General features: G+C 37.6%; 1 protein-coding gene across 4 annotated transcripts in view; it reads left to right on the forward strand.

The window, feature by feature from the left end:
- EGFR (epidermal growth factor receptor) overlaps nucleotides 1–12,455 on the forward strand; it is a 253,092-nt gene that overhangs the window by 142,156 nt on the left and 98,481 nt on the right. For all 4 annotated transcript variants that reach the window (XM_061586833.1, XM_061586830.1, XM_061586831.1 and 1 more), the window contains exons 2-5: nucleotides 3,699–3,850; nucleotides 6,300–6,477; nucleotides 7,324–7,473; nucleotides 9,316–9,384. In XM_061586833.1, coding sequence (XP_061442817.1) covers nucleotides 3,699–3,850; nucleotides 6,300–6,477; nucleotides 7,324–7,473; nucleotides 9,316–9,384 — 549 coding nt within the window. The remainder of the gene's footprint in view (nucleotides 1–3,698; nucleotides 3,851–6,299; nucleotides 6,478–7,323; nucleotides 7,474–9,315; nucleotides 9,385–12,455) is intronic.

Consider the following 12,455-nt stretch of genomic DNA (forward strand, 5'->3'; position numbering starts at 1 on the left):
ATGGCATGGAACACTGTTTTAATTTTAGCTATATAAAAATAGCCTTTACATGATTGCAGGAATTGTTTTTTTTTCTTTTTCTAAAATAAATGCTTTGAGTTAGGCAGGTCATATACAAAATTACAAATTACATTTCACATAGATGAACTTTAAGTGCTATTCTTCTTAAATGAGTTAAAAATAGCTGCATTCATTTTTGTCATTCTGGCTTTGCTATATAGGTAACAATAGAATGTAAGAGAGACACTAATTTTTTCCCCATTACTCAGCCATAGGCCTGTATAACCTTAATTGTTCTGTGTAGAGCTATTAGACTTTTCCCACTAAAAATGCATAATGAGGTCTTTTGAAATACATTTTAGTTCCCAGCCAAAAACCCTTACATATTGGACATTTTGAATTTTACATTGGTAATTGGTGCATAAACGCTTAACAGATTTAAGTCCCTGGGAGCTGGGGTAGAGAGATGTCTCAAGTATCCCACAATTTCAGTTTGCTGATATTGAAAGTATAAGCTCAGAAAGCTTTCTCAGAAAATCTTTTGAGTTTTATGACCTGAATTCCATCAATATGCCATTCATCAAGAGGGAGGGAGAAAGTAACAAAGTTAAAAGATCTGTATTCACTTCCTGTGCAGTTCTGGACTCATTAGATGGTGCTGCTTTTTAACCTGTAAAAGTCTAAACAGCGTAGGACTATTAAAGAACCAAGTTCTACTTCATGAAACTGCCCAAATTTAAGATTTGCATTACAAGCCCCCATTGGTGCCACCACTGGATGAGGTTTGGGCAGCTGTCAACTAAAGGGGGGCAATTCTCAGAAATGGTACCCTACTTGTGGAATGCCTTTACTGCCCCAGGCAACAGAAGTATGAACACCTAGGGTTCCCAGACGTCCGGGCCTGGATCAGCCTCTGGGCTGACAGGTGAGGGGTTAAAACTCTGAGCAGTCGAGAGTGCAGGTGAGAGACAGAGAGAGAAAGGAACAGCCAGAGCGCATTCTGTAGTCATGGTCACTAGGTCCTGCAATCCACCACTTTTCCAGAGTCCCTCAGCATGTGCAGCAAAAGACTTGCCCACTTTCTATCCCTCTGTCCCTCTTCCTTTTTATGCCTGGGCCTCACATTGCTCTGTTATAGCCCTTGCCATGGCTCTATGGTTTGAGGTGGTGCTTTCCTCTCTGGCTCCATCCCCTCTCAGCCATGAGTTGAGGGAGGCACTTCCCTGAAGTGGTGGTGGAAGAGGCTGACTGAAGGTGAAGGAAGCTCAGGAGCTTGATGATTTCAGGGAAGGTACTTTTGTGAGGCTTTTGAAGGAGTCATTGTTGGAGGGGGAAGTAATAATATAGGGCTTGAATTGGGTGGTGGTCATTGTGATAGAAGCTGGTTATCCTAATTGGCACCAAAAAAAGAAAAAGTGGGAAGGGATGAGGGGATCGATATTGATGGGCTGGGGAATTGATTTTTATGCTACAAGGAAGGCACACGGGAGTCGGATTCTAGCCATGGGATCACCTGGGTATCTCTGGGATGGGTTTGGGGATGAACTACGTACAGTGCCAACTTCTCAGGTAGCCATGATAACTTCCTTTTAACAGCAACTCTTTAGGTTTCAGCATGTGATAAATGCTGATCTCCCTGCCATGAAAAGTGCTGTGCTAATTCCTGTGCAGTTAAAAGCCCAAGAGCAAGCCTGCTGGCAACCATAATTATAAACCCCTTTTCTCCTCTCTCTTCATTTCTAGAGAGAAGTTGTTGGCATGGTAAAATCAGTGTGGGGTTTCCCTGTTTTATTCAGTGACAAAAGCAGGGTAAGGTGGAGGGTTTTTTTTCTTTCTGGACAGTTGGCAACCTTAGAAAGAAGGCTTGTAGGCCTTACATCAAAAGACTTTGCCTGGCATAATCTCAGCTTTGAGGCTCCCTTGAAAAGGGACATTGAAGTTACCTTGATGGGATGGGTGTCTTGGGAATGCAGCTTCAGAAGATGGGATCTGCTGGTACTTTCTTTGATGGGAAACAATAGCCTTGGGGCAGGAAAATGTCTTGACCTAACTGGGATTCTGTTAGCTCAATCAAACAGTTTAGGGTTTGGAAAGTCTGGTAGTTTGCTAGGCTGATGACATGAGGTTGCAGTGAGACTTCACATTGTGTGTACTGCTTTATCATCCTGAGGGGACTCAGGGTGAGTGTGCCTGTGAGAGTATGGGGTAGCAAAACATACTTTTGGTCACCCCCAGTGCAGCCTCCAGAGGGCTGGCCAAGGATCAATGCACCCTTGGACCAAAAACCTTTAGCCAGCCCTGGCTGATGCCATAATTATAATTTTGTGTGGTGTATACCACCTTCTACTATTTTTATGAAAATGCAGTTTATCGATATGTAAATAAATAAATAGAATGTGTTAGTTTTTAAGGTGCCACAACAACTCTTGTTAGTTTTTCTCCAACAGACTATGATGCAGCTACCCTTCTAGAATTCCAGTATGTACCAAATCTAATTCACTTCAAAATAAAAACAGATACAAATTTAATGTTAGCATTCAAAAGAAATAAATTCATTGCTAACATTAAAAACTGGAATTTTCCATGATGACAGTTAACACATATTGAAAATCACAATTAAAATTTTAACAATTTACAAGGAAGAATAAAATTCCTCACCGCCAATGCATATTGTAATAGAATTGATGTTAAACATTTAAAAGTGCAAAAATGATATGTGATATTGTGTGGTCAGGCAGAAGCAAAGAATAGGAGAAACTGATGGGTTTTTAAGAGGATCTGATAGTAATTATGCAATCCTTACCATACATACTCAGAAGTAACTCCTATTGAGTTCTATGGGGCTTAGTCCTTAAGTGTGTTGAGAATTGCAGCCTTCAGGAGCATCAATCTTTACTACTGAGAGTTCCCATCTAACACCTCCACGCTGCTAGGCTCCCCTCTTCCTACGATGGTCCTTAGTGCCTGAAGCAAGTAGACTAGATTAAATGTTCCCTACCCAGGCTCCCGAAGCAGGTGAGAAGGAATGATCCACTCATTTCAACTGGACCTGGGATTACCCTCTTTAAGCTAAGAGTTCTGTCTTAATTTCCAACAAGGGAAATACTTTCTCATTTGGTAGACTTTGTCCTTTTTATTTGAATGACATGCTCCAGGCAACTGTTGTTGGTGCTTAATTTATCATGCTTTATGACATCACCAGGGCTCACTCGTGACATCACCAGAGGCCTTCCCTAGATCTCATGTTTTGGCCCTGAAATTTCAGGGGCTAGGATGTTCCTGACCTAACAACCCTATGAACACTTAGATCATTGAGAAAATAAGTTAAGATATTTTTGTTCTCTGTGGCTTTAACAGCTTTTAGTGCTTTTATTTCCCTTGCTTTTGTATTGATACTGATATTGATCTTGTTTAAATTTGACTTCCCCACTTCCCGTCTCAATATATAAAGGATTCCATTGTTTTGCTGCTGATTTTTATTGCTGTAGTGTGTGTGTGGTTTTTGTAATTTGTTCTGGATTTTGTTTCATAGAAAAGCAGCTTAAAATATTATAAAGAAAGTTGTATTTGTGTATGTAAAGTTTGTGTTGATATTTTCTTAGTGGCTTCTAAAGAGGTTTAGACAATAATCATAAACTCTGCATGTACCATTTTGCTAGCAGTATGTCATGACTACTTTTTTCTTTCTATGTCTACAGTTTGCCAAGGAACCAGCAACAGGCTAACACAGCTTGCAAGTGTGGAAGACCACTACAACAGCCTGAAGAAAATGTATGAGGACTGTGAGGTGGTGCTTGGCAATCTAGAAATCACTTATGTGGATAACACGCATAACCTTACTTTCTTGAAGGTTAGTGCAGTGAGTCATATTTCTCTGGTTCAGATGAAGTTGAGAAGGAAGATGAATGCTTGTTGCAACCTATGGAGGCAGCCATGCACACCTTAGTTAGCACCTAGGTTTTTGAGGGGGTAGGCCACTTTGAAAAAGCCAGCGGAGCTGTCAGCTGACCAAATTCCACCTCCTAAAATACCATCCTGTCCCATCCTTTTGTCACAGGAGCTACTTGTCTGCACCAGTCTTTTGCCCTTGGAAGTAGCAACTGGGAGCCTGAGTAATACAGCAAGGACAGCTTTGATAAGCCCCACACAAACACATTTTGGTGCACCCAGCTATTGGGAACTGTTGCACTTCAAACAAGTTCATGCTTTATATTGATAGCCTAGGAATTCCTGAAAAAGAAAAAAGTGAGTGTGTATGTGCATGTATGTTTTCCATCTGCTCTAGGCAGAATAAGGGCCCCTGGAATAATCAGGCTTGTTCTAGCTCATGCAATTACCACTAAAACATAGGCTAAACCAGCCCATCCAGTAGCTTTCAGTTTTCCAGTGTTGTGTGAGTACAGAAGACTTTATTTATTTATTAAGAAATTATTCTGCTAACCTGAAAGATCATCTCACTCCTTATATTCGAAATTGAGCTCTGCAGATGAGGGCCTTCTGCATATACCATCTTATCAAGAGGTCCATTCCACACAATATAGGAATTGGGCCTTCAGTGTTGTGGCATCTACACTTTGGAATTCCCTCCCCTTATATATTAGACTGTTGTCTTTCCAGCACCTCTTTCCCAGTCTGCATCTGTATTGGAATTGTTTTCAAGATGTTTTTATTGTTTTATCACTTTTTGTTTAGCTGCCCTGGGCTCCTTTTCAGAGGAAGAGTAGGGTATAAATTTAAATAATAATTTCATTTAATATCAGAGCAGATTACAACAATTATATATATTTTTAATTATCTGCAGAAACCTGGCTGCAGATCAGTTTTTAGCAAACATCTGAAAGTTAAAACAGATGACTGCAGTTGTTATAGTCTTTATTTATATTGTTGAATAAAATTGAAATACTTTATTTGCTATCCACCAACCACACATTAAATACAGTTACATAATACAAGATCTTCAAAAGCCCCATGATAAAAACTTCATTTAAAAGGAATGTGTAAAGCTGACTCCACCTATTGCAAGGGCAGTATTACTTAATGGATCGACCCTCTAAAAGCTTCAAGGGTACAGCACTAAAGTGTGCCAAGCAAACAAGCTTTCCTGTATTTGTTTATATCATGTTTGTTATGATTATTTGATACACTACTGTTAGTGATGAGAACAATGGGATATAAATTTAGATAAGATGGGTGATGATTGAAGAGGTTTTTTTCACTACTTGTGCACAGTTTACCAAATGCTGTCCCCGGGATGAGCCTGCATTGGTATAATGTGGCCACAAAATTAAGGCTCTTCTTTAGTGATATATCAGGTGATTTAACGGTTAACTGTGACGCTGTTTTTATTTGTTGTGGCCATATCTGTGTTGGTAGCATTATGAATCTGTATTGATGGCTACTGTGTTGCTTATTGACTTCAGTTAGCATTTTGTCAGTTGCACTGTTATGCTGTTAGGTTTTTTGTAACTTTAATTTTGTTATAGAAGTTGTGAGCCATTGTGAAGGCTAGAAAGTGGAAAAGAGGCATACAAAAAAGTCAAACACATCTTTATGAAGCCATTGCTGTAAGAAATCAGGAAGAATGTTTAGCAGCACTATCTCAAGTACAGGGTCAATAAACCGGCTAGCGGTCTGTTTCTAAAAAAGAAAAAAGAAAAAAAGCAGAGGGTGGCTAGCATCCAAATGAGAATTCAAAAAGAGGAGGTCAAAGACCAAGATGCTGAAAAAAGGAACTTTTATTTTTGATAAAACCCAACACGTTTCAGCCTGTTGTCTACAGGCCTTCATCAGGGGAGACATTTGATATTGGCACAGTACAGAAAGCTATTTGCTTGTCTTATAATCTTATAAGCTATTATGCCCTGATGAAGGCCTGTAGATAACAGGCTGAAACGCGTTGGGTTTGATCAAAAATAAAAGTTCTAAAAAATAAAATGTCCACATGTTGCAGCCACAGGGCATGTCAACCACAGATGAAAGAGCGTACTTGAGATACTGTGTCTCCATCAATTAACACAAGGTGTTTTGGACTTTCTTGTTTCTTCTAGAAGAGACTAATGCCAATTACCTCTGGAATTTGTCTTAATTTGATTTTATAAGTAACCATGTATCATTTGAAATAAGTAAAGGATTTAATTTCTCTTGCTGAATTTCAGGTTGTTAATTTTTCTCTTAAATATTTGCCAACGTAATGCAAGTAAAGGGGGAAAACCTCAAGATTAACAGCATTTAAGTGTTGCTCACATAGCTTAAAAGAAAAATGTCTAATAATCTCTGTCCTTCTGTTGTCTACCCTACAGAGTATACAAGAGGTGGCTGGTTATGTGCTTATAGCATTAAACACAGTGAAAAATATTCCTCTGGAGAATCTCCAGATAATCCGAGGAAACACCCTTTATGAAAATACTGCACTGTCTGTTTTACTAAATTTTAACAATATGGGGGGGCTTGAAGAGCTACCATTGAGAAGTTTAGCAGGTGAGATATTTGGGAGGGAAGGGTACAAACTACAAAGTTGCAAATGTTTATATTATTGTGCTTGTAATTTGTTGTTTTGAAAATCTGAAATTGACTCAACACTTAGTATTCAATTTACCAGTAACTTGTTGGTGAGATATGGAAGGAGCAGCATGCCTGTCCTCAAGCAAGGTTTGTTAATTTCCAACAACAATGTTGGCACTGATAATAGTACTTTAGATTCCTCAAAGCATTTCACAGGTGGTCACTCAGCAAACTTTGTAACAATGCTGTAAGATAAACCAGTATTATTATCCCCACATTACAGATGAAAATGCTCGGGCTGAAAGATACAGGCTTGCTTAAAGACACCCAGTGACCTAGTTCATGGCTGAAAATAATTATGAATCAAGGATTTTCTGTTTCTGATTCCTGTAGCTCTGATTCACTACACTGTTACACACAGTTCTGTTTAGTATATCTATGTGTTCTCATTTCTAATAAGTGAATCTTTCCAGGAACTTAACAATAAATACATATTACTTCAGTTTTACAGATAGGAAAACTGAGAATGGAAGGCCAGTGGCTTACCCACACAGGAATACGAAGGTAGAAATGGGATCTGAACCCATGTTTTCCAAACCCAAATGCAATACTGTCATCTGCAATGCTGAGTTGTACAGACCACCATTGTCTTCCTACATATGCACACACAAAATCAAATATTTATTTATTTATTATTTGACTTATATCCTGCCTTTCCTCCTGGCAGGAGCTCAGATATATACACACATATCTCCCCCTCCCTTTTTCCATTCTAGGTTGAAAAGCATTTCTTGATGCCTTTGTCCTAACTTCTCTTGGCAGAAATTCTAATTGGAGGAGTAAAATTCAGCAATAATCCTTACCTTTGCAACATGGATAATGTTCTTTGGGACGACATTGTTGATAAAATATACGGCAAAGGCTTTGTACAGTTTGACACCTCTGAAAGTGCAGAAATATTGTTAACAACTTGTAAGTATGCTATGAAATATGTATATATATATTATTGGGGTTTACTGCAATAACAGCATGATACATAGGCACTTTTTAAAAATATGATCACTTCCAATTTACTAATTGCATTTGCCTCATCATAAAATGCAATTTGTTTGTATCATGCAATATTTGCATGGTATATAAATGAAGGGCTGCTTCACTGTTAGTTCCTAAAAATGTATGACATGAATATTACAAGCATGTGTTATAAGGGAGACTCTTTGTGCTCTGTTGACTGTATTATTCCCTTACTCTGTTTTTATGGATATTAAGCCTGAAACTGTGAATACTATTTTAATGCAACATGGGTGCTGTCCAGTCATTTTTAGCTTTTGTTGGGTGTTAGAACAGATTAAACCAGAACTACCATTAGAAGCTAAAATGATGAAACTGAGATTATCGTACTTTGGACACATAATGAGAAGACATAATTCACTAGAAAAGACAATAATGGTGGGAAAAACAGAAGGAAGTAGAAAGAGAAGAAGGCCAAACAAGAGATAGATTTATTCCATAAAGGAAGCCACAGACCTGTACTTACAAGATCTGAACAGGGGGGGTTTATAACAGATGCTATAGGAGGTCACTGATTCATAGGGTCGCCGATTCATAGGGTCTCCATAAGTCATAATCAACTTGAAGGCACATAACAACAGTTCTGACAACACTACAGAAATTGTAGCTAGAGACATTTGAGTGGCAAGGTACAAAAATCGGTATAGGTTTTTATGTATACTACAAAAAAAAAAAAAAACCTCTAGGAAATCCTAGAGATAAGAATTAGTTCATGATTTTAGTTTATTGACTATGGCTGCATATATAGATAGAAACTAGTTCCCAGTCAGTAGAACAAAAAACACATTTTTTCCGAGTTCACCTATATATGTTTTCCAGGTTCGCCAGGAAGAGGAAATGTAGAATCAACATCAATTTTTCATAGCTCCTGCTTTTTGTGTGCGTGTGTGTGTGTGTGTGGTTCTATGCCTAAAAGACAGAGCCAAACTTCTGGTAAACTTAACAAATGTGGCTGAGGATATAAAGTAGCCAGCAGATAGAATAAACATGTTGGAAGTGTTTGTGGTTTACTTATTCACTACATTTTATGATTGTTGCTCAAAATAGTCTTTTGCCAATTTCTTCTAATTAACAACAGGCATACGAGAGCCAGTGTGGCATAGTGGTTAGAGTGTTGCACTATGACCTGGGAGACCAGGGTTCAAATCCCCACATAGCCATGAAGCTCACTGGGTGACCTGGGGCCAGTCACTGCCTCTCAGCCTCAGAGGAAGGCAATGGTAAATCACCTCTGAATACCACTTACCGTGAAAATCTTATTTATAGGGTCACCGTAAGTTGGAATCGACCTAAAGGCAGTCCATTTTCAAGAACAGGCGTGCATGACAAATGATGTGTCCAACTGTGATTCTATCTATATTTTGCTTGGATGTGTTGGTTGAGAAGCATCCAGCATTTGGGACCATTTCTGTGGTTATGCTAAAGCTTATGATGTAGAAATGGTGATATAATTGATTTCCATCTGCCCCCTTAAGTAAAGTCCATGCTGTGACCATCTCCCTCCTTGACTACTGCATTCCTCATACCTGCACGGCACACATTAGGTACTCTGGTTTACAACCTAATTGTTTACTATGAATTACCATGATGCCACTAATTAGTTCTCAGGATGTCTGTGAATGATGATATCTCCTGGAGGTCCACCCAAAAGTTTAAAATGATTCCTTTAGAAGAAAATGTTTTTGTCCACTTGATGTTCTTTCTAAAATATTGGTAAACATATCTTTTCCTCTACTTTCTTAGGCCCACAGTGTCATCCCAATTGCACAAGAGGACACTGCTGGGCTGCTGGCCTAGAGAACTGCCAAACAAGTAAGTATATATATTGGTTTTCCTATTGTTTTAAAAATATGTTTATGATTCAGTGAGTAATGTTTCAGTTAACAAGAGTTTCATTTTGACATTCTGCTCTGTACCATATTCATCTTATCTGAAATGATGGTTTTAAAATTCTTGGCTGCATTAACTTCCACACAGCTGGTACATAGACAAACCCACCTCAACTCCAGTTATAGGGTCTGGCTGCTACAGAATGCTAGCTCCCTCTTAATCAGAGACAGGCAACCTGCAAAATGTTTTTGCAGCCCTTCACAATCCCTTTGTAAGAAATCAGCCCAGACTTTTTGATAGAGGATTATGTCACTCCTCTGGCAGCCTCTTGGATGGGAAGGGAGGGTGTGTGTGTGTGTGAGAGAGAGAGAGAGAGAGAGAGAGAGGTGGCGGTGGTGGCGGTGCTGTCCACAGCTGGTGAGTAGTCCTTGACACATTACCTCAAAGTGAAAACAACCATTGACAGAAAAAAAGGTTGGTCAGCCTTAACATTGTTTAAGGTATCAGTTGTGGCCTGCAAGTTCTCTCCCTATAGCTTGCCCTCTCCCATGTGTCCTGTGTAAGGCTATGTCAGCACTGATGCAATTATCTTTATTGAGAAGTTTTAAAATACGTAAAAATACACAAAATACATAAAAATATATCCCCAAAAAAAGAAAAGAAGAAAGAGAAAAAAGAGAAGAAAAAGAGACAGAAAAAGAAAAAAAGGGGGGGGGGGAAATAGGCAAACAGACAACTTCCGATCTATCCTTGGTCAGTTGTAGCAATTACATATAATCATATCTCACTTGGTAGTAAATTACATAGTCTCCCTTTTTTCTTCTAACTAGTCATCTCCAATTCATTTTCTTTGTCTTGCAAAAAGCCCAAAAAGAGTTTCCAGTCTCTGGAAAATGTGGCTGTTGATTTTTCTCTCAGTAGACATGTCAGTTTATCCATTTCTGCCAAGTCCATTAACTTTAATATCCATTCCTCAATTGTTGGTAGTGTTACCTTTTTCCATCTTTGCGCATATATTAATCTCGCTGCAGTAATCATATATTGAATCAATCTTCCATGATTCCTTTCCATTTGTAAATCCATCAAGCCCAACAGAAACAATTCTGCTTTTAATTGGATATTAATCCTTAGAATTCTCTGCATTAGATTACATATTTGACTCCAGAATGTTTTTGCTTGTTTACATGTTCACCACATATGGTAAAAAGTCCCTTTCTGTTGTTTACATTTCCAACACTCATTATGAACAGTTTTGTACATTCTTGACAATTTCTCTGGGGTCATATACCAATGATACATCATCTTATAAAAATTCTCTTTAAGATTATAACACAATGTAAATTTCAACCCTTTCGACCACATGTTTTCCCATTGATCCATTTGTATGTTATATCCAAAATTCTTAGCCCATTTCACCATACAACCTTTAACTCGTTCTTCTTCCATTTCAATTTTTAGCAAAAGTTTATACATTTTAGCAATTACATGTTCCTCATTTGTGCACAAACACTTTTCAAATTCCGATTTATTTTGTTCAAAATCAAAAGTTCTTTTGTCCATTTTAAGGAAACCAATAAAAACTATAACCCTGTACTGCCAGTTGTTCCCTCGATTTGACTTTATATTCTCCTTGTTCATTTTCCAAAAAAACTTGATAAGTTAACCATCTTTCCTTTCCTAAAGTTTCTCTTCTGTAGAAGGCTTCCTGTGCCGATATCCATAATGGAACTTTAGTTCATAACCTTGGTTTGTATTTATACCATATTCTCAACAGGGCACGTCTTATGAAATGATTTTTAAATTCTACATTAACTTTAACTTTATCGTACCACAAATAACCATGCCATCCAAACCTCAAATCATGGCCTTCTAGATCTAATAATCTTTTATTTCTAAACAATATCCATTCCTTCACCCAAACTAAACAACAAGCAGCAAAATACAATTTTAGGTTCGGCAGTCCCAGTCCCCCTCTTTGTTTTGCGTCTTGTAATAATTTAAATTTAATTCTTGGTTTTTTCCCTTGCCATACAAATTTAGAAATGCCTTTTTGCCATTGTTTAAAAGGTAAATCAGTTGCTATCACTAGTATTGTTTGAAACAGAAACATCATTCTGGGCAATACATTCATTTTTATCACCGAGATTCTTCCCAATAATGACAACTGTAATTTATCCCATTGCATCATATCCTTCTTAATTTCTGTCCATATCTTGACATAATTATTTTGGAATAACATACAATTCATATTTGTAATTATAACACCCAAGTATTTCACCTTTTTCTCCACCTTAAAACCAGTTTTTTCCATTAGAATTATTTGGTCTTGCAAGTCCATATTTTTTGTCAACATCTTTATTTTTAAGTTATTAATCTTAAAGCCTAACACCCCAAAAACCTTTAATTTTTCCATTAACACCTCTAGACCCTCCAGAGGATTTTCCAAAGTTATCACCAAATCATCAGCAAATGCTCTCAATTTATAAGTTTCTTTTTTAATCTTTACTGCCGAGATTCTCTCATCTTGTCTTATATCCCTAATCAACACCTCAAGGACCAATATAAACAAAAGTAGAGATAACTGACATCCTTGTCTCATTCCCTTCCATATTTCACAGGACTTTGTTAATTCACCATTGACAATTATTTGTGCCTTCTGTGATGTGTAAATTGATCTAATCCTTTTGATAAAATTATCTCCCACATTCATCTTTTCCAAGACTTTAAACATAAACTTCCAATTCAAATTATCAAAAGCCTTCCCGGCATCCAAAAAAATCAACGCTGCTTGATTATCATTATGTTGTTCCAGATACTCCAAAACATCCAACACATTTCTAATGTTATCTCGCAGTTGCCTTTTAGGTAAAAAAGTAAATTGCTTTATTTCCCCCACCAATTGTCCTATTGTTTCTTTAATCTCATTAACTTATTTTTTCATAATTGTAGACATATCTTGCTTCATTTGTTTTCTTAGATCTATATTCATTTTATCCATATCTTGCTTCATATATTCTTTTATATCTATACTCATTTTTACCATATTTTGTTGT

This window comes from Rhineura floridana, chromosome 10 (assembly GCF_030035675.1).
Source record: "Rhineura floridana isolate rRhiFlo1 chromosome 10, rRhiFlo1.hap2, whole genome shotgun sequence".
NCBI lineage: Eukaryota > Metazoa > Chordata > Lepidosauria > Squamata > Rhineuridae > Rhineura > Rhineura floridana.